This window comes from Pinus tabuliformis, chromosome 2_2 (genome assembly GCF_031772625.1).
Source record: "Pinus tabuliformis cultivar Carrire ecotype Pingquan chromosome 2_2, CPIR1, whole genome shotgun sequence".
Lineage (NCBI taxonomy): Eukaryota > Viridiplantae > Streptophyta > Pinopsida > Pinales > Pinaceae > Pinus > Pinus tabuliformis.
The window spans coordinates 995827109-995850647 of record NC_142300.1 but is presented as its reverse complement, the minus strand read 5'-3'; the positions used below and the strand labels follow the sequence as shown (position 1 = coordinate 995850647).

The 23539-nt window shown below is 38.9% G+C and overlaps 2 protein-coding genes across 3 annotated transcripts; both read left to right on the top strand.

Annotated features, from left to right (window-relative positions):
- Nucleotides 1-4622: 4622 nt before the first annotated feature.
- LOC149196693 (uncharacterized) lies at nucleotides 4623-5765 on the top strand. Its single transcript, XM_089408390.1, has one exon. The coding sequence runs from the start codon at nucleotides 4623-4625 to the stop codon at nucleotides 5763-5765; it is 1143 nt and encodes a 380-aa protein (XP_089264516.1).
- A 3456-nt stretch (nucleotides 5766-9221) lies between these two features.
- On the top strand, nucleotides 9222-21318 carry LOC149196692 (F-box protein PP2-B11-like). 2 transcript variants are annotated; one of them, XM_089405612.1, is made up of 4 exons: nucleotides 9222-9458; nucleotides 9491-9840; nucleotides 20435-20553; nucleotides 20654-21318. In XM_089405612.1, exons 2-4 carry the CDS (start codon nucleotides 9550-9552, stop codon nucleotides 21153-21155), a joined length of 912 nt encoding a protein of 303 aa, XP_089261738.1. In that variant the 5' UTR covers nucleotides 9222-9458; nucleotides 9491-9549; the 3' UTR covers nucleotides 21156-21318. The 2 variants fall into 2 exon arrangements, with proteins under 2 accessions (XP_089261738.1, XP_089261737.1); XM_089405611.1 differs by having other exon boundaries at nucleotides 9222-9840.
- The last annotated feature ends 2221 nt before the right edge of the window (nucleotides 21319-23539 follow it).

Genomic DNA, 23539 nt, shown 5'->3' with positions numbered 1-23539 from the left:
CTGGAGCAGACATGCAGAGTTATTTCCCTTACATAGAGAAGCAACATCGTCTTACTGCTTTACATGGTTCAATTGAAAAACTCTTGTTCAATCCCGAACAGACAGCTGAACACATGTGTATTTTGAATGACCATAAAAAGCCCATTATCTTTTCTATGGCAAGACTCAATAGAGTGAAAAACATGACAGGACTGGTTGAATGGTTTGCAAAAAAAAAAAAAAACACTTGAGGGATACTGTCCTCCACATTCTGGGGAGGAAACCATATACATGATTCCCATTCTGATCAGTGCAAGCCAAAACAGAGCGTGAGGAAGCAAGATATTGAGGCAGAGAAGAAAACTAAGGGTAAGGAAGCTAGGGGAAAGAAAACCTAGGGTAAAGCATCACAGTGAAACCATCACAAGGAAAGCAAGAGGAAGAGCAAGAAAGAAAAAGAAGGAAGAAACAGAGTGGAAAAGGAGAAATGGGCCAAATTGCTAAGCCTAAAACTGTGGGAGGAACAATGGCACAAACACCTCGGAAAAAAGATTGCAGACCCAGGTAGAAAAGATTGAAAAAGGCCAAACAAGTAGGGACACACCCAAGGCAACCACAGCACAGGTCAAGGAGAAGGCACCCCCAGCCAAGCAAGCTTAATCAGAGAAAACTGGTTCTACAGGAAGTTAGCAGACTGTTTCTTCAGGAAGCCAGAAAACGGCCACTACAGGAATTTTGGGGAAAGGGCATCAGAAGGAGAAATTGGTCGAGATTTTAGCTAGGGAGGCAGCACCTGTGCTGGCCACCCTAAGCACATCCATCCCCTCCATGAACACTCATTTTTTTCAGGGTTCAGACACAATTTAGTCATGGTTCATCCTTCTACAGGAAGCTACAGAACTTTCTACAGGAAGTTCTGTATTTTTACCAGAAACAACATGTAGAAGCCTTTGGGCAGGCCAGAATCAATTATGGATAGGGATTTGAAGCTAGAAGTCTGTTGAGGAGGCATGCAACCACTCTTTTCTTCCATCCTCCACTGGTTTCATCTCCTTTCACCACCATTGCCACCATCAGATTGAATATACTTGCACAATCATACCAAAGCTGAAACTTCTATAGGAAAAGGAGCACAGGCAGTGGGAAGAAGCAAAGAAGCATGGTTTCATGACAGAGAAGAGAACATCACTTCATAAACTTGGCATGACAGGGAGGCCACCAAGGCCATCAAAGATGAGGAGATAAATTGGTTGCTCAGAGGATGAGCAACACTTTCAGTAGGGGGGTGATGATGAGCCCCAAAAATGGATAATTATTTGGGCTCATTCAACCTCCTAATTCGACTTAATCCACCATTCTCATTATTTTATTGCATGTTTTTTATTATATTTATGCTAATAGAGTGAATTGGGTTAGTCATTATGCCAACAAGTCTAATGGGTGCTTTGCGTAGCCTTTTTGGTCAACTTGGAGACAAAATTGAAGGTTTTAATGAGCACTTGGCAGCCAAATTCGTGGGAGAACAAGGGAGAGGATTTGTAGGAAGGTGTCCCCTTCATTTATGGGCCCTTACCTCGAATTCTCCACCATCAACTCGGAGTTCAAGGGCCACTAAATCAATTAGCACAAGGGCAGCCAAGCAAGTCAAGTAGGACTACTGTTAACTACAAGTTTTGGGCAGCCGAGTCCCTAAAGTTTAGGAGGACTGTTGGGTCCTCAATTTGTATAAATAAGAAGGCTTAGGGCCTCATTTGGGTTAGTTGGTAGCTGGTAGTTAGCCAATGGTTAGTCATTTTGTAGGCAGAAGTTAGCTAGTTTGTATTTCGATTTTGAGGCAATAGATTAGCTTTGGTTTCAGCTCATTTTCAAGTTTCCCTTATGGACAGTTTTGATGTAACTCTTCTTTTCTTGCTCAATAAAGATGAATCCAGCTTTGCACCAGCTCTAAATCTCTCTTAGGAGGCTGTAGCTCTTGGGGTTGGGCCCATCTCAAGTGCCCAGTACCTCCTTTGTTTACTTTCATGTGTCTTCGCTGCATTCTTAGAATAAAATATGCTATTTAGATTTAAATCTTGTTTTGTTATTTAGGTTGTTTTTTATGAGTAAAATAACTTTTCATGCTCAGATTTAGTTCATCGGTTGCTAACAGAAAAAGCTTCAAGAAAAGGGCCAACAAACATCTGTGGTTTCACCTCTCCCTCACTGGGATCATGAGCTGTGACTAGGATGACTTTGCTGCCCACAAAAACACTGATTTTGCTTTGCCATGCAATCGTTAGTGTTTGATCTTCATGTGTAGAAGTTGGTTAAAAGTTCAAACTTTCGTTTGCTTAGTTGCATGAGTTAAAATACATGGTTTCATTGCAGGTCACACTTCTGTTCATTCTCTTTACTGACAGCTAGCAAATTAGGTCAACGTAACTAGGTCTTTGAATTTACAAGTCTTTGTTGGTTCAGATTGGAAAAACGACTTGCAGAGCACCTGTACCACTCCTTCATCTACTTATTCTCCATCAGCACCATCCACTCCACCCTCTACTTAGAATCCTTACCTCACGTTTGCCACATTTGCTCACATAACCCTAGTTTTTGTACATCATTGTTTCAGCCTTCTTTGAGCCAACTTAGCTATCTACACCTTCTCACCACTCCATCCACCAGTCCCTGGGCCACTTCAGACCCCTATCCTACCTCCATATCCATTCATGCATCTTCCCTCACTCACCTATCCTCCAAAATCCAATTTTTAAACATCCTGTAGAAATTTCTGAACATCCTGTAGAAATCCCTGAAACATCCTGTAGAACCCCTGCAGACTTCCTGTAGAAGCTCACGAATGAGGTTTCTTGATATCCAAACTCTGTGAAACTCTCTGGAAGGGTGTTAGGGACCCCTTAGGCACTCTCTGAACCTTCCCGACCTCTTCTAAGCATCTCCTCTCGCCAATCCACCTCTGCACAGTCAAAAACAGTTAAATTGTATGCATGATAATTGTGACAACTTATTCAAAAATACAAAAAGGTGTTTTCTTCAGATAGTGATAACTTAGACACATGCATTTTACCTTCCTAGAAGTCAATGGCATCTCTTTTAGTAGCTTGCATCCTCTTTTTCGCATCAGTAGGGCTAGCTGGTAAAATTAGGGTTTGCTAGGGTTTGCATTTCCTTTCCGCTTTCCAGTTTCTTTCTGCAAGTAAATTAGCCCCTTTGAGTTAGCTTTCTTTCATCAGTTAAAAAGCTTCTTCTAAAAGCTCATAGAAGTTGGCTTAAGCTCTTAGCGGACTTGTGCCAGCTGACCAAGTGACAGTTGCGGCAAGAGCTAGTACTTGTGCATACAGCACCGTCGCTTCCAAGTTTGTTACGAACTACCGGGTTGATAAAATTAAAGAAGGGAGTTCCAGGAGTTGCAGCATTATTGTTGCAATACTAGGGCCCACCATAGGGTATACCCCCATCATCTCCCGGCTTATGAAAGAATGGTACTCTTTCCACTTCTTAAACACATCTGATCTTGAGATGATTCTGAACATTCCCTGGGTCTCTGGCAGAAGTTTTTTGGCTCTTTCTCGATGGTATATAGGCTTTGATCCTCTAAAGAACATACCATCAAACAATTTAATTTGGGTGAAACTCCCGAATCTGCCGCTGGAACTATGGTCAGAAGAAACTCTCTCTACAATTGGCAATTCGATTGGAAGGTTTGTTTATGTAGATCCCTGGTGTAGAGGAGAGAAGGACAAGCGAATTGCTTGGATCCTCATCGAGAGACCTTACAAAGGAGGATACCCTGATCACCTGGAGATTGCTTGGGGTAGCTCAAAAATCCATCAAAGATTAGACTTCTGGGGCATACCCTTCAGGTGTTCCTGGTGTCATAGAACTGGTCACCTAATCAAAAACTGTTGTCATCGGGCACCTAGAAAAGTTAAAAAATCTTCTTTCAATTTGGACAGGAGGTTCGATTCCGATCACTCCTTGGAATCTCTACAGGCTAGGGATCCCCCCCATCAGATGGAACAAAATCTTGGGATTCACACCAAAAAGAAGAATCATTTCCATGAATCTATATCTCAGCTAGATCCAAGTAGTTCTTTTCATGATTCCCATGGTCGGTCGCATGCTATTTCCTCGCCTCCTATTATCGCCCAAATTCCAGAACCCCGTGAGGATCTCCCGGTTCCCTCTCCCCCGCCCATGAATCAAAGCGACTTTGTTATTGGTTCTCTCCCAATCCAGATATCCTCATCCTCTCCTACGCCTGTTAAACCTCGGTCTGATATCTCCAAACTAAAAAATCCAGCTACGCACGAGCATTCTCATGAGATCTCTCCGGATAAATCGGCCGCTGTCTCTCCTGTTAACATGCCTAATAGTGACATTGACCATCTTCTAAATAGAACATCTCTAGAATTTGAACCTCTGACGATCCATAAGCCGATTTCCGCTACATCTCCTAATATAAGTCCAAATTCAACAAAAAATATAACGGTTAGGAAAAAAACAAAAGGAGGAAGTCGTCATTTCAGAGGTAGAACTATAGCTACTGATCATGGAATAAGGAATCTATCACTTGTGGAAGTTCCTGTCTTTGACTCTCCTGAATTTCAGCCGCTTAGAGCATGTACGGTTGGGGAATCATCAAAATGACTTTCCTAGTTTCTATGAACATTAGGGGTTTAGGCGCAGCTCCGAAATTTAATGCGCTTAAAGATGTCTTTTTCAGGGCACATCCAAAGATCATTTTTGTCCAAGAAACCATGCATCCTAGTAATGTGTCAATTGCCTACTTTAGGAGAATGTTTCCGCACTGGTATATCGTAGCCACGGGGGCAAACGGCCAGTCAGGGGGCCTTGTTGTGTTATGGGACCCAGGATTGATAAGGGCAAAAGCTTTCAGATGCAGCGCAGGAATTCTTATAACCGCTTATATTAGGGGTCAAGCTTCTGTTCTCAATTTGATAAATATCTATGCTCCATATAAAAATAGACTTCCCTTCTGGGAAAGCCTCTTTCAGTCTCGCATTTTTGAGCTAGACTCTCTTTTGATGGTGGGCGATTTCAACCTGATTCTCAGTCCTAACGAAAGCTGGGGCAATTGCAGGGGAAAGGATCCACTGGCTGATAGAATGAGGAAAGAACTACTAAGTAGGGATCTAGTGGACATTGCCCCTGATAAATTGGGGCCAACATGGGACAATAGTAGGACAGAACAGGCCTTTATAGCAAAAAGAATAGACAGAGCCATTGTGCATGCTAGCATTATTGCAAAAATGGGAATGCCGCTTTTATCCATTGGGAACGATTACTCTTCAGACCATAGACCCATCTTCCTAAAATGGAGGGAAAAGTCGATCAGACTTGGCTATCCTTTCAAATTCAATCGGCTTCATCTAACTGACTCTTCATATAATGAATTAATCTCTAGCAAGTGGAAGAGCCTCATTGAATCTGAAATGGCGCCTTACATGCCCTTTCGCGTTAAAATGGAAAGCTTGCGGGCTCTGACAAAGGAATGGCAGAATCTTAAAAGGAGAAAGGAGAAACAGGACTTGGAAAACATACGGAAAGAACTAGATTCCCTTCTACAGACAGCAGATCCCAATAATCTCTCTTTAGATCTAAAAAGAACGATAAGGAAATTGGAGAAGAAAAAACATACCATCCTGCTAAGAGAGGAGGCTACATGGCGCCTTAAAAGCAGAGCCATATGGCTCAAGGAGGGTGACAGGAATACAAGATTTTTTCATAATTTTGCTAATGCTAGGAGAGAAAGGAGCTACATTTGAAGCATAAAAGATAGAGCTGGAAATGTTCACATAACGCAACAGGAGATCACGACGGAGGCTGTAAGTTTTTTCCAAAATCAATACAGAAGAAGGGAGGTTCACTTTCAAGATGCTATGTGGGGCATTGAGATGGTTCCTGAAATGTTTGATGAAGCTGCAAACGATGAGTTTATCAAGCCAATTACTGAAGAGGAACTTTTAAAAGCCATAAAGTCCTTCAAAAATGATAAAAGCCCGGGGCCGGATGGCTGGCCTATTGAATTCTTCTCACATTTCTTTGATCTTCTCAAAACAGACTTTGAGCATGGTCGAAGCCTCCCGGATGTCTGGAAGCATACATCCCGCCACCACTTCAACTTATATAGCTCTAATTCCAAAGAAAAAGAGGTCTGAAACTTTTCATGATTTCAGACCTATATCGCTCTGCAACATCATGTTTAAAATATCATCAAAAATCATTGCGGAAAGAATGAAGCCAATTTTGAATTCCTTTATTTCGGCAGACCAACATGCTTTTTTAAAGGGTCGTTTTATTTTGGATGCAGTTGCTACGACTCAAGAGGCTCTGTTCTCAATGCTAAAAAGAAACAGGGACGCGACCATCCTCAAAAACGACTTACAAAAAGCATACGACTGTGTGGACTGGGGTTTTTTAAGAATCCTTCTTGCTAAAATTGGTCTGAAGACTCAATGTGTTAACTGGGTTATGAGCTGCATTGAGAATGTCAAATATTCGGTTTTAGTCAACGAAATTCCTTCGCCTTTCTTCTAGGCTGAGAGGGGTCTTCGTCAGGGATGCCCCCTCTCCCCTCTGCTCTTCATCCTGGTTATGAATTCCCTCAGTTTGCAGATAAATAAAGCAGTAGTGGAGCAGTGATGCCAGCCGGTTAAGATCTGCAAAGAAGTCTCTCTGTCTCATAATCTTTTCGTGGATGATGTCCTTATATTTGCTATGCTTTCCAAGGCTACATGGATCTGTATAAATGATATCCTCGTCAACTTTCAAAAAGCTATAGGGTTGTTTATCAATAAGGAAAAATCTTTCCTATTTCATAATGAATCAAATATGGAGATTATCCTTTGGATATCTGATCTGATGAATATCACTCCTCTTCCCATAAAGCACGGGTTTAAATATCTGGGGTTTTCCTTAAAAGCAAAAGGGAACTCGCATGTGGACTGGCTATGGCTAATAGATCGTTTTTATAAAAGGATCTCATTATGGGAATTAAAACTCCTTTCCCTGGCTGGGAGATTCATCCTTGTCCAGGCGGTTCTTTTACAGCTTTCAGTTTATTGGGGCCATATTTTTTTTCTCCCTGCTAGCATTATTACCCACATGAACAGATTGATTGCAAATTTTCTGTGGGGTGGTCATTCTTTTCAGGACAAAATCCACCTTGTCAAGCTTTCGGCTATTTCCAAGCCAAAAAATGCTGGTGGATGGGGCCTCTTGAATCTGCGCACCTTCGGAAATGCCCTTCTGTGCAAATCACTTCACCGAGGCATTTTTGGCAACGGACCATGGAGTAAAATTATAAAGGCAAAATACCTTCGAGGTAAGAGTATCGTTTATTGGTACAGGAGAAGATCCATTGGTGTCGGGAGAGGATCATCCATCTGGCAGAGTTACAGGAAAATACAACACCTCTTCATGAAGTATTTCTGCTGGAATATATGCACAGGGGCCAGTATTCTTATTGGTTTTGATACTATATCAGGTGCCCGGGAGCTCCCTTTTCCTCAGCCGTTGCTCCACACCCTTCATAGGCTGGGATGCTTTACTTGGGATAAGCTGATAAAAGAATGGTCGGGACTTTCCCCGGTTTGGAAGGAGGGTGAAGATCTGCACCTCCCTCTATACATGCTCTCCTAATGGAATATGACAAAATCGAGTCTATGCAGCTCTGGAATCTTGCAATCGGGTTCTAAAGATTCCCTGGTTTGGAGCCTCAAAAATTCTAATCAGTCATCATATGTAAAGTCTATATATGTTGATCTCATCTCTATCACGGAAGGTAGTCCTCAGCCGCAGTTTCCCACCTGTTTCTGGAAGGCTGTGTGTCCTCTCAAAATGATTTTTTTCTCTTGGCTGCTATTCTGGAATAAAAATCTTTCATGGGAGGTTCTAGAGAGGAAATCATGGCAGGGACCGAGCAGATGTTCTATGTGCCTAAACGACGGGGAATCAAACTTGCACATGTTCTTTCAATGTGCCTCGACTCTCAAAATCTGGTATGTCTTGTCTTTGCAGTTTGGTTTTCCTCTCACCATCTTCTCTTCTGTCCAGGATGCCTTTTGTTGGTGGAGCAAGCATTCCTCTTCTCAGAGATCGTTGTTCATCATTTCTTGCTGGTTTCTGTGGACTTGGCGGAATGATCACATCTTCAATGGTTCGGGGATCCCTCTTCAGGCCATTATTCAGCGAATTCAGTCTTGTCATGATTTTTTTTGCCAGGATGCCTGATCGCCAATCTCTGCAAGGCGTAGCTATTTGCTTGAAGATATTTTTAGCTTCGTTCTTTCCTTTTCTTCTTATTATGCTGGTATCTCCTCTTCAATTTTTGGATCTCTGCTATTCGGTCAATCTGTCTGTGCCTTTCTATGGGTTATATATATTGTAATCAATATGTGGATTTCTCCTTTTGTTACTGGGTCTGTTTTTGGGACAATTTCGGGCCTTGTGGGCCATTTTGAGGTGATATATAGGTCTCCCTCTTTCAGCTTCTGATATGGTAGTCTTCGGACTATATGTAAATGAGTCCTTTTCTAATCTTAGGGGGTTTCTCTATCTACTGAATCTGCAGCTATATGTATGGAGGTTTTTTATATTTCCTTAATATAAATCTATGCTGGTTTTTTCTCTGAAAAAAATGTTTTAGTTTATATATAATTATATAATTGTATATTAATAAAAAATTTATAATTAATTTAAATATTATTTATAATTTATTTATATTTATATTTTAAAAAATAATAATATAAATATATGTTAATAAATAATTAAAAATATATATAATATTTGTGAATTTGTCTACCTAGTAAAAGTAAAGTAAAAATTACAACAAAAAAAATCGCAATTAACAATATTGTAAAGAAAAAGTTGTCTTGATACTAAAGAAGAAATTGCAAAAAAGTTAGTGTCAATTAACATTATTTGCAAAAAAATTTCCCCGACCTCTTTCAAACGTTAGGAAAGGAGGTTCTTATGGCTTTCAAACGTGAGTAAAGATGTGATGGCACTTTCAAGGTCAAAAAAGTGGTCTTATCTGAATTTTAGATAAAGAACAAGAAACTATATTCAACTCAATACAACTGTCAATTTTCTATGCTGTAACCTGTCAAACAAAAACAATGTTCCCAAAAAGTGATTTTTCGTTTGGTTTATCCGTGAAACCACACCCCAATTCAAATAAATATTTCCAACATCGCCTTCCATCGTGCCTACACAATATCTTTTTGACAACAATGTCCAATCCCATGGCTAACGCCACACCTGTCATCAAATTTAACTACTTCATGAATGCACCGACTGCCTGTGATATCCTAGATTTTAATTCTTCTGGTATCTTCGTAGTGAAGCAAAATATAAATCGGGAAGGAGAGAATACTATAAAAACTTCTTCTGGAACCCGCGTAGTCAAGCGAAACATAAATTGGGAAGAAGAGTAATGCTATAACAGACTTTGCGGAGTGGGTTGGCCTCACATTGGGTAGAAAAAGAGTGAGGGAGCGAATCCGAACAAAGAAACTACTCTGGTTTCTTGTTATTGTAACCTAGTTGATGGAGGAGAGCGAAGAGAGCGAGAAAGGGATGACGATGACAATGGGGGATTTGCCAGAGAGCTGCATATCGCATATACTCTGTTTCACCACACCCAAAGATGTTTGCAGGCTCAGCGCTGTCAATCAGACATTCAGGTCGGCCAGCAATTCGGACTCCGTGTGGGACAAGATGCTTCCAATTCAGTATCCCCACCTTCTTGCACGGATGGATTCGCCTTTGGAAATCTGTCCCAAGAAAGAGTTGTATTTCGCTCTCTGTCATCCCAATTGGATCGACGGCAGAACCAAGGTAACGCTATCTTTCTTTGTCCGAATCTCATTCAATCTCAAAGACTACAGATTGGGAAATTAGAGATGGGAGAAGTTCAACGTCTTTCAATCTCAATTACCACAACTTGGGATATTAGAGATGGGAAACGTGTAAATGTTCTATGATTTGGTTGTAGAAGAAATGTCTGAATTGCAAGATTTAGGGTTCTCAATAACCCTTACCTTTATTCTACCTTGAACGTGTATGCATTTTAGAATTTCAAGACCTAGGTGACTAATCTCGTTATCATCTCAATCAAACAAACGAGGGTAGGGTGGTGCAGATTTTAGAGTCTATTTTGTTGAAATAGGCTGAAAAGATCTCAAATAAGTTTTTCGTTTTTTCAAAAATCGAAGGGGGAAAACCTCCACATGTTGACAAAAAAATCAGCACTGCAGGGTTTAAAAAATCGAACGTACAGCTATTTTTACAGCAAAGAATCCTATGCAATATGGAATACTTATGACTATATCTATCCATACGGCATTTCCGTAAGAATGTGTGGGCGTCCATGTGCAGTGTTATAAAAAAAATTAGGCTGTCTAGGCCGACAATTTCTAGCTGGATTTCGGCCCCTTTTTTTTTTTGAAAAAATATTGATTAGGGGAGTGTTTGAATCAGGTTTTTTAGGGTGGAAATAGATTCAGTATTATTGGGCGCCCAAAATTCTGAAGCTTCACGGCTGTAATCCGCCCATTCTGAAGCTTCACGGCTGTAATCCGCCCAAAATTCTGAAGCTTCATGGCTGTAATCCTGCATTCGGTTCGGTAACCCGCATTTCCAAAATTTTCTGCTGAAGGTCACCTCCTTAAACTACCCCTCAAAAAAATCATCCCGAACTCGCCTTTTACTTGAAAAAGTCGCCCTGAACTTACCTTTTACTTGAAAAAGTCACTCTGAACTGAAGCTGTTACAAACTGTTTGATAGGTACAACTGCGTTTTTACAAGCTGTTTGAAAGGTACAGCAGAGAACACTGCTATATGGCATCTAGGCTGTATGCAATCAGTATGACTATATGAATTTGCATGGCAATGTCTGTACCACCTGCGGGCGTCTATATGAGATTGCGCTATGCTGGAAACGACCTTCCTAGCTGCGGACTTTCCTGTCCATTGTTCAAACTGTGTAAGCGCCCGACGGCCTCAAACTGTGTGAGCGACCACCGGCCTCCAACCCCTGGCTAGGCCGAGGCCGAGGCCCGCGGCTGGGCCGAGGGGACCCTTCCCCGGGGCCAGAGTCCTGTGGGCATCTAGGAATCGACCCTTCCCCGAGGCCAGAGTCCGGCATGCCAGTCAGCTGGTTTGAATGCCAGGCAGGTGTAACCAGTATTTCCAAAAAGTTCGTTAGATTTTATCAAAATCTTATCGGAATTTGAATTGTTAGTTAGATTTTATCAAAATCTTACCGGAATTTCCATTGTTTTCTGCTGCAAATTTGCAGCTGGCTCAAAGCGCCCCATCACGTTTTTTACAATTGACCCAGCTTCTTAGAAAAGGGTTCTAGACGCAATTATTCCCCAAATTTATTCTGGCAAGTTAGCCTATATTACTATTTTATTGCCCCTGAGATGCAACCCTAGATCAAATACTGTATTATCCATATACCAGAGTAGGCTGTATTATCCATATACCAGAGTAGGCCACAGCAAATGCATAAAGTTTACTGTACTGTGATGAATATATAGTTTAGGCCGCAATAAATGAATAAAGGCATTTGTCAACCAGCAATTTTACTTGTACTGTGAACAGATTAGGCCACAATAAATGATTAAAGTGGAGCATTGATCAACATGCCATTTTAGACTGCAAAATTTACTAGTTTTATAAGTTTCCTTAACCTCCTTAAGATTAAGGGAATTTTATAAGTTCATCCATCTTAACCTCCCATAATCTCGAATCTATTATTGACTGAAAGATTAGTCAAAGTCAACACCTGTACATTCTTTTTAAAACCTCATTAAGGTTGGCATTTAAGCGTGATCCCTCGTACCATTAATAGAAGCTCGATCCTTCATCGAAATTAATTGGTCTTGGTTTCCGATGGATTTATTTTAATATGTTTAATTTTTATCTTATTTTAATGCGGTTAAATTTTAACGATCCCTTCCACATAATAGATCTTGGTTTACGATGGATTTATTTTGATATTATTTCATTTTTATTTTTTATTTTACTATCAATTTTCAACCGTTCACAGTCTAGCCAACAAACATGGTCTTCTCTAAGTGCATAAATAAGCAACAATTTCTGACATCTTTGGGGTTTTAAAATTAGGGCAAATGAAAAGATATTACTCAAAATTTCTGTAAAGAGATATATTGATTAATTAAAAAATATTGAGTACGAATAAAAAAGCATTCTCTAAGTGCATAAATAAGCAACAATTTCTGACATCTTTGGGGTTTTAAAATTATGGCATGTGAAAAGATATTACTTGAAATTTCTTTAAATAGATATATTGATTAATTAAAAAATATTTAGTACGAATATAAAAAGCACTTTAAAATCTTTGAACATCCATGTAAATTCATCATATCACCGTATCTTTTTCACTCATTTTATGTGCTATCTCTATTGAATAACAAATATTAAGTATCAAAGAGAAAAAGTATTAAGAAAGATTAAAAAGAGAGAAAAAAATGGACGTAAAATTTAATATTTTAATTTACACTCTACTGTAATATTTTAATTTACACCAGTTTACAGCAAGGTTGCATGGAGCAGGAGTATTTTTAAAACCGGGAGCCTTGGGGGATCATTTCCAAAATCTCCCTTTAGGAGTAGAAGAAGAAGAAGGAAGAAATTATTTTAATGTCCACGAGGCTAAAGATAGTCTATGGGACAGATTGTTTCTTTATCGTCTGATGTATTCGGCCCTTTTATTATAAAGCTTCAAAATAAATACTCCCAGCTTCTCGACAAACCCCTCGCTAAATAGATTATTCCAAGAGCTAGCTGTCAGTATATCTCCATAACTTTCCTTGTTGTTTTTGAAGGCCTCACATTCTAAAATGAAATGTTTTCTTGTTTCCATTTTTCCAGAAGAACAAAAAATGCATACTCTTTTCTCTCACACTTCCTTTGGCCTTTTCCAATGCCCTGTTTCACAACGGAGTTGATGAGAATTAGTCTTTTACTGAGCAAGAAGAATTTTGGCTCTCCAAGAAATATTGGCCTCTATGTATGCTTTTGGTTGATGACTATGAGTAGGATTAAACACTTCAATATAGTAATTTTTCTTTCTTCCTAGCTCCTTATCTCAAGTACACTTGTGGACTTTTCCATAACAAAAGCTTTTATCTCTTTGGTGTTTATGGGACACACGTTCAAGCAAATACCCCATTTACTAAACCATTTGTTATTTTGTTGCATCCAAGTTTTTTTTGCTCTTGCACAATCTATCATTAAAAACAACCTTAGGCTGTCTACCCTCTTCCATTTGTTCAATTTTTTTTAAATACCTTATGATTCGCACCATAGCAATTGCTTCAATAGGAGCAGTCCCTGTTTCACTTAACAAGATATCATAAGGAACTGCACTTTTAATCTTAAATTTGTTTGTAATCAAACGTTGATGAATTTTCTCAATTTGTCTCCACAGCATGTCGGATGTACTGCTGGCCCATAGTTCACAACCATAGAGAATCACCGGAATCACTAGAAGCCCAAAAGAGTTTGAGTGGTTTTCCAGTCCCATAACTCTGTCTCCACACGTATTTTGAAAAGCATAAAATGCTTTCCAAACCCCCAAAGTTCTTTTCTTTCTGCAACTATTCTAACTTAGATTTTTGTTGAAAACATCTTTAGGGTTTTAAAATTAAGGCTGATGAAAAGATATTACTCAAAAAAGTCTTTAATAGATATATTGATTTCTTTTCTTTCTGCAACTATTCTAGCTTAGATTTTTGTTGAAAACATCTTTGGGGTTTTAAAATTAAGGCTAATGAAAAGATATTACTCAAAAAAAGTCTTTAATAGATATATTGATTAATTAAAAATATTTAGTACAAATAAAAAAGCACTTTAAAATCTTTGAACATCAATGTAAATTCATCTTATCACCATATCTTTTTCACTAATTTTATCTACTATCTCTATTGAATAACAAATATTAAGTATCAAGAGAAATTAACAAGAGTAAGTATGAAAGAAAGTATTAAAAAAGATTAAAAAAAATGGACATAAAATTTAATATCTTAATTTACACTCTAATGTAATATTTTAATTTACACCAGTTTACAGCAAGGTTGCATGGAGTAGGAGTATTTTTAAAACCGAGAGCCTTGGGAAGACCATTTCCAAAATCTTTAGGAGTGGAGTTATATATATATATATATATATATATATATATATATCCATTTTTTTATAGTATTGAATTAGTTGCAGAAGAATATTTGAGGAGATGCATAAAGATAGAAATGGTATCCATGGTACATTAATCATTAGAATATTAATTATTTTGATTCTATTAATTACAAACATACACATTTTAATTACAAACAAACATACAAATTTTTAAGCCATATAAATTATAATAGAAAGTACACTATTAGAGGTAGGATATCTAGCAATTTGCAACAATAACATGACCAAATAGCTATATTTACAAAATTTCGCTCCCTGCCTTTTATGCTTTTTAAGGAGTGATAGAGGGAGCTATTACAACTTTTTTTAAGTGTGGCAGCCTAATGTTCAATCCTATGGTCCTAGTGTTGATATGCAGTGCATGGGAATGTTTAAGTAAAAGTGACATCCTCTTTTATCTTTCATTTTCATCTCTTTACTTAAAATTTTAACATGACCATGAAATACTCAAGATGTTTGAGAGTGGTTTCGACCTCATTGGATTTTATAGGGAGAAAGTAGAATTTTAGATCTCATGCAATATCCAATGGACTTATCATTTTTCAGGATTCGGGATTGTGGGGGATCGCAATGTTTCTATTGAATTTTGTCATGTACTAGGGTATGGAACTTGTATTTAATCAAGAGCACCAAGCCCTCTTTGTGTGGGAGACTCCCAATGATCAAGAGCACCAAGGTCATTCGACTATGCAGGAGGAGACTCCCAATAAAACACGAGACAAGAAATTAGAAATTTCTCATGGCAAGAGGGTCAAGCAGTGGATAATAGATTTACTTGTATTTTCTAGTTTCTAGTAGTTTTTATAACTATTAACTCTTTCATATCCAACCTGATTATCCATAGATTGTAAATGAAAAATTTGCCTATAAATAGCGGATCGAATTGTATTAGTGTCTATAACTGATTTATTTCGGGTAATACTAAGTATTAAGGCTTCATCGGCCAGTGCTGCTAGATCTCGTGCAGCATAATCTATGGATATAGATCCAAATTCATCGGGAAATTTTCCCGAGTATAATCCTTTGCTACATAAAAGAATAGGAAATTCCCTTTGTCGTTGTGGGATAACAAGCATTCGAATATTGATCGATCTATCTAATCGATTTGGAGCTATTAGAGCTGGATCCACTCTTTGGGGGATATGAGTTGAAGTTTATTATGGTATTTTTTGTAAACAATATATGACAATTTAAGTTTGAAGTTGGCATTTATAATTCATTGGTAATGAATAATGAATATTATGCTTCGTGAAAGTTGAAAGTTGAAACATTTCATTTCATGTTAGATATTCTTTGTTATAGTTTAGTTACTTCATAATGGTAATGGTTACAAGTACAACTTTAGTGATAAATGATGACAAATGTTATATATTGAATCTTGAAAGCTTGAAACTTTAAGATTGAATCTTGAAAGCTTGAAACTTTAAGATTGATGAATCATGAGAATCGATATGTTGTATGTCACTAACTTGTAGATGTGGTTGATGAATATTATAACTTCTGAATGATTGATGTTATATGGTTCAATCCATGTTTTTTTATATCTAATTCATCATTCTACTGTCTACATGCTTTTGTTGACATATATGCATCAAAATATATAAAAATATATGTTATATAAAATCTCTTTCGATTCGATCCTAAACTAGGAGCTTTTGAAAATATCACTCCTGCTCCTGAGTAACCTTGCTCTAGGGACATCAGTGGACACTATCCAGTTTTGATGAAATTGTTTAATCCAATTAAAATATAGTAAAAAAAGTTGAATATGGCTGATTAATGATTTTGGTTTGAGTAAAAAGTATATTTTTGCTAAAACAATGAGAAAAGAGTTCAACAATCAACACCACCAACAATAGAGTATATATAGGGCTTGGTGCTCTTGATTAGATGTCAATCACATACTCTCATACATGACTATACCCTCATACATGACTATACACTCATACATGATAATATCCAATGAAATGTTGCAATCCCATCAATTCTGAAATCTTGAAAAAATTGTTAATCGGTTGACCTTTTTTTTTGTAATGCTTGGCAGGACCATCTATTTTCTATTATATATAAGGCAAATTTACACCACACAGTTTTACCAGGTGGCCTCAACTCACCCCGAGGGAAATAGAGTCTGTTGGCCATCGATCAACATTATACGCCATCAAAAAACAAAATTGCTTCACTCTTTCTAGCAAGGCTAGGTAAGTCTCAGTCCCATGTCCAAATACTATATAACATCTGACATAAACAACAAAAAATTTAAATGCTATCCGCTTAAACAAAAACTAAGCATAGAGGAACTAATCCTTCTTGACATTCTGCTTCTCAGAGTCTGAGGCAACAAGGGCAGGATCTTCAGCGGTGGCCTCTGGCATTCCTTACAACTCCACTATGCAAGGGATGTGACGGTCGATACGATCCATCCTGATATCCTGTTTGTGCAACTGGAATAGGATTTTCTCCACGTCTTTTTTGTAATTGGGCAGGCCCTGCAATGTGACTGCCATCCCCACAGAAATTTGTTCTATTGCTTTACCAAGCTGACTTTTCATCAAGAAGTACAGGTGCAGGGTGTGTTTGAATTGCGTAATTCTACCTCGTGTATTCCTTGGGTCAGGAACCATCGTCCTCTAGACTTTATCTCGTCGTCTGTTTCCCTTTCCTGTTTTATCTCAGCTTCCCAGTCATCAATCAGCTTACGGATACCTTTGTCGGTTTCATCCCTATATGTCGCGGATGCCTCTGCTATGAGGTGCTCAACAGGCTTGCGGTCCCTGCGGCCTTCCATTGGGCTGGGTCTCTTGGCTGCCCGGGGTCCGGGCCCTTACTTCCACGACCACGTCCTCATTTCGCTGGAGCCATGACCTGTTCCTTGATGTTCTGTACACATTGAAACACCGTTAGATTCATCATTCTATTTGTATCAACCCGTCTCAACTGGTCATGCCTTGCTTCTCTGCCCTGCCTGGCCTACGGCGGGTTAAGGTATCCCTATGCCCACAAGTAGCCAGGGGAACTGGGTTTCAAGCGCGGTTCCACAATCTCTTCACCGTGCCTGTCCCCCTTGCCATGGTGCAGTTGCTGGTCACCCCCTGTAGTTGGAGCCAAGCCTCTAGGCCCATCTAGAATCGAATTTTGCAATTGCTGCCATACCCGCATGCCCCTCCCTTAGCCAACAGTTTCCTGCCAAGGTTGTGCTTGCCCCTCTGTGACTTATGCCACTCGGGGTCCCTAGCTACGCTCTTGCTACCATGCATATGAAAATGCCAAGGTTTTCTCAGCGAATTGCTGGCGTTGTTAATGTCTCGTCCCACTGCCCACGGCTCTTTCTTGCCTCTCTCGGCATCACTTGGCCCCCCAAACATGACTTGCCTGCTATCCCCCATACCCCCAGTCTAAGCCAATAGGTAGGGTCCTATATCTCGGCTCGGCCCCATATTATCCGTGTTGTTGCCAAAACTTTGGCTTAAAAGCAATACGAATGACACGCAGAGTTGGGCCATGGCCCTCCCTTTCCTCCCCTGGTTTCTCCCTGACTGTGCTAAGCCCCATTGGGACGGCCGCTTGCCTCTCCCTCCCCCTAACGAAACCCCCACTAGCGCATGTAATTGTCGCAGAAACCCGACTAGAGCATATAAATTAGACAGGAGCGAGGCCGGACTACATACCAAAGAGCCATTGCTAGCTCGCAGATGAAGTTCCTCCACATCTCTTCTGCTCTGCACTGTCTTCCTTCTCCTTTGCGAAATTCACTTGCCTGGTACGTCGAATACCATTCCCGTCTTCCTTATTCCTCCCTCTACCACCTTGCCAGCCCACATCCCATGCATTCATGGCTAAGGACACCGCACCCCTTGCCTTAAGCATGTGGGGGGTGGTTCCAATAAACGCCTTGGTACTAACCATAACCATGTCACCTCAAGGCCTGTCGCCTCTGACACCCTCTCTCATCCCGATCGGGAGTTAATCGATTGACTTTTGAATTAGATATACAATTCTATTTTATTCATATCAAAGACTACGAAAAACAATTAATACTAATATTAAAAATTTAATATTAAAAATTTAAATAAAAAGATAAAAGTATTACCTTGTTATGCTTTACTTACCCATAAAAATTTAAAATTTAAAACAATTAATATTAATATTAAAAATTAAAAAAAAAATAAAAAAAAATTGGAAGTATTACCTTTTTATCCTTTACTTACCCATAGGTAAGAATTTAATATTTTCATTAAAGAGCATCTTGAAGTCCATAGAGAGCATCCCCCGAGGGGAGGGTGTAGGGAGCATGTATGAGAGCGCGGTTCAGCATGTGGGAGCACGTATCGGAGCATGGCGGTTCCAAATTTCCAAGGAGTGAAAATTGAGGCCAGAGTGTGGTTTCGTTTTTTGGGAGTGCGCCCCTATAAAGTTCACAATCGGAGCAAAGGTTCCGGTATCTAAAGCTGGGTGGGGTTCCTCCAAAACATTGGAAGATGTGTCAGTTCCTCCATCCAAAACATTTAAAATCAAATTGAAATCTATAATTGCATCTATAGCTAAGTCACCTGACACAAGGATTCGGGACACGTAGGATTCGGGATTCGTGGTGTCGGATTCGGGAAACGCTGACCCCGGAACAAGACACGGTTAGGACACGTTATATATTATTTTATTAAAAAATATATATATATATATATAAATATTTAAAATATATATATATATATATCTTAAAAATTAGTTATTAGCATATTTCTTACACAAATTTTAATTAATGATACAAATTTATTGATTTCAAACATAGATCTTCATCTATAGCTATTAGCATGCATAGTACATACAAAATTCAAATAAATGTCAGTGGTACTGGTCACATAAATGAGTTACTAATGAAATTTCCCTGTGCCAAGTGTGCCAAATAATTAGAAAATTTTCAGTACTTTTTGAGCTGTACTGGAGCACTTTGAAACAAACAGTGAAAATTATAATAAGGTTATGCCACTGTCATATTAGATTTATGCACATTGCAGATGTGAGGGGTTTTTATGTTGATTTAAGTTTGATTTTCTCACTGTTATGAAACTAATAGGACAGCTGTAGCAAAATGATGAAGTAGGAAACATTAGGAGATCAAACCCTGGAGGCTCAACCACTAGAAGTCTAGAACCCACTTGCACGAGAACCTAACTTCAATGCTTCTGCAAACCCACCAGGGATCAGCTCAAGAAACAAACATTTGCTGAAGCCTGACAGTGACTGATATGAAAGAAAAGGAAGAAGATAAAGCAAAACAGTCATTGCCAGAGAGCTTTTGCACAACTCCCAGTCTCAGAGTCATTGATGTATATCAGTATTAGCTTCCAATTTGGAAACAGTGGTCTTGTTGGTCTATACAGAAGCAGTGAATGCGAATGAAAACAGCGAACTTAAACCCCTAAAAACGAATCCGAAACCAAAAATCGTTCCAAAAATCGTGACACGTTCCAAATTTTTCTGACACGCTCATGACACGACGTACCCGGATATGACACGACGAGTCATGGAAATATGACACGTGTCAGGACAGAATCGTGTCCGATTCGTCCGATTCGGGATTCGTCCAGGGGTTAGGACGAATCCGGTTTCATAGATCTATAGAAATGACCTGTACTCCACATCCTAGCTGAGGGAGATGGTGTGTCTCATCCATTTATAACACGTCCAATTTCAAAGTAAATTTATCTCAGTTAACCTTATAACTTTTTTATAATGATCTTAACTAGATCTTAACATCCACTGACTTCGGAGTTCTAATTTTGGTTATAAATTTAGTTTGTATTGTCTGACAATATTACATGGGGCCAATATCTTGATTTGCCTATTTGATTAGGTAAATAGTAGCCTCAATTACCCAGTGTTCATTATTTTCCTTGCTTCTTTTATTTTGTGCTACTTTAGTTGCCACTTAGAATATTCTAGTTTTCTTATCTTTACTGAACGTTTATATTTGGAACTAATGACATGAATGTTTCTTGATTAACTGAATGTTTATATTTGGCACTAATGACCTGATTGTTCATTATTTTCCTTGCTTCTTTTATTTTGTGCTACTTTAGTTGCCACTTAGAATATTCTAGTTTTTTTATCTTAACCGAACGTTTATATTTGGAACTAATGACATGAATGTTTCTTGATTAACTGAATGTTTATATTTGGCACTAATGACCTGATTTTTCTTGATTTCAGAAGTTCTGGATAGACCGAGCCACAGGCAAGTTGTGCTTTATGTTATCTGCAAGAAATTTGAATATAACTTGGGGAGATGATAATCGGTATTGGCATTGGATTTCTCAAGATGAATCCAGGTAATCCAACGCTCTATTATTTCAGTTTTTTTTGTTAATACTAACTACAAGACGGTATGTAAAGAAAAGCTAATAACACAGTTTTGACTTTTGACTACAGTTTCGAGAAGATAGCAGAACTAATTGCAGTATGTTGGCTTGAAGTGAAAGGTCAATTTGACTGCAAGCTTTTGTCTCCTGGTGCGGCATACAGCGTTTCATTCAGGCTCAAAGTCCATGAGTCTGGCATTATTCGGAACTTTGGTCGTAGAGCTATTATTCCCCTCTTGCCTCGAGCATATGGATGGAATCGTAAGCCAGTCAAATTCTCACTGACAACTCCTTGTGGTGATCACCAGATATATGCTCGATATTTGAGTGACATGGATAAACCTGTTGAAACTGAAGGGTACCAGATGGCCCCCTATAGACGTGTAGAGGAAGGGTGGATGGAGTTTGATGCAGGCAGATTTGTTGTGGAAGAGAAGGGAGATAATCCAGGAAATATAGAGTTCTGCATGAGAGAATGGGAAGGTGGGAATTGGAAAGGTGGACTTCTCTTAGAAGGAGTTAAGATCCTTCCCACTTCTTTCTTGCTGAGGGGAAAGAGCAGAATGATATAGTTTGGTTCTATTTCATCTTTATTACTTAGCGATTTGTGATGTGTATGGCAGGATTGTTGTGTGCATAGAGAAACTTATTATCGATATTTTGGGTAGTTTGGAAAATAAAAAATTTTGATTTCCAATTCCACTATTTTCGACTATTAGGAAGTTTCTCTTTTCTCATTAATGTTTAACTGTACTAGTTCTTCCGTACATTCAATGTACAGAAATGGCCATAGGAATGTTTCTTTCGGACTCACAATTAACATTTGCTCGATGCTAAAGATTTAATAACTATCTTTTTTTGCTTTGCAATGTTTTTGTTCGTGTGCCTATTTATTATCTGTATCTATTGCCTCTCATGGAATGGGAAAAGATGATCGCTAGGACGAAAAAAGGAACTGAAAATGAAGTTCGGAACCACCTCCAAAATGCAGTGAGGTAAGGGGTGTTATGATTAGGGTGCTCATCCTCCAGATCGCTTAAGGGCCTGTGCCTTAAAAATTTTTCTCCTAGCACCTAAAGAGAACATAGAATTGTGAGTGGATTTTAGCACCCAAAGAAAACATAGAATTGTGAGTGAAATTTGTCCTTCCCAGCACCTAAAGAGAACATAGAATTCTGAGTGGATTCTAGCACCCAAAGAAAACATAGAATTTTGAGTGAAATTTGTCCTTTCGAGATTCAACTGTATAGAGAGGCTGAGATGGAAATCAGACATTATTTTCAAGAAATTTTCCAAAGGATTCTACTTCGAAAGGCCCCTGTTCGTCCATGTGGCGCCTTTATTGAGCTTGTTAAACAAGTTGTTGCCAATAAGCGATAAACTTACAAAAGGGTTTATTTTGATAGACAGCTAGTTCCAAATTGGTTGAAAACATAGAATTGTGAGTGAAATTTGTCCTTTCGAGATTCTAGTGGCAACTGTATAGAGAGGCTGAGATGGAAATCAGACATTATTTTCAAGAAACTTTCCAAAGGATTCTACTTCGAAAGGCCCCTGTTCGTCTATGTGACGCCTTTTTTGAGCTTGTTAAACAAGTTGTTGCCAATAAGTGATAAACTTACAAAAGGGTTTATTTTGATAGACAGCTAGTTCCAATTTGGTTGTAATGTTCGCCGTCTCCAACCTCGCAATACTACATCACCTCAACCCAAAATTTGTCCAACATTCATCAGCAATTTTGCTGAAGCTTATTTATCATAACAATTAATCACATAACCCAGAAGCTTGGGTTTATGGCCATTCACACATAAATTGTACAGGGATAATAAGCAGCGGAAATAGCATTAACAACCATTAAGTATGAGCCTAGGAACTAGGGTTTAACAGTGCAAATAGTAATTAAACACAACACGCGATACTCGGCCACTGTAACAAATATTCAAATCAGGGATTATAACCAGAATTATAAGTTCACATAAAAATGGACAAAATAGAACATGGTATTTATCTATATTAATGAATTGACTGACTGGTGGCTATCTACGTTCCACCCAGCCATAGACTTGGTGGTTCATAAACTCAATTACCGGGTCACCCCGAGCTGGGACGACAATTCCAAAGGCAATAATAACCGAAATATACACACATCTATGGCCAAGGTGCTAACCCAACAGTCACCCTACTCCAAGTCCCCAAGCACCCTCTAGGCAAATTGCCAAGGTGCCAACCCAACAGTCGTGTTACTTCAGGGCTCCAGGACATAAACTGACATTGATTTCCCCATCAGAACTCCATGCTGCCAAGCCATAAACATTGTCAACAAACCCTTGGAGCACTAAGCTTTCAGAGCCATCATTTGGGCTCACATCATTAACAAAATGCATCCATATGACAAGGTAAACTTAATAACCGCGCCTCAGCCAGTCCAGAGTCCAATCCTAAAATTCAATGGTCATTAGTTAGTCTCAGAGTCCACCCCAAGACTCACTAACTAATCACCCCCAATCATCCCTGGCTTAATCACCCCCAACCATCCCTGGCTGAATGAATAATAGTCCTTTTATAATTACATGGCCCTAACTTGCGAAGTGGCACTCACTGGGGCCATGTGGGCCCCAGGCACACTTTTCACGGAAAAACATAATTGTTGTCTTTTTTTTGGAGTTGTGCCCCGCATAGGCTCTGCAACTAAGCTTATTTTATTATTTTTATAATATTTTATTACATTAATTACATTTCAGGCTCTAAGGCCTCACAACCTTTACAAGCTTATAAGTACCTAAGAATGCTAGCCCCACACTATATTTAATTTCGTTACATAGGCACTCTGACTAATTCAGTTCAGCTCACCAACCTAAATAATAATATTTAATTACATTATGGATGACAGGGTATTAATTTCTCCCCTCTTTATATTATGCATTATCCTCTGTGCATAATATATATACACAATATG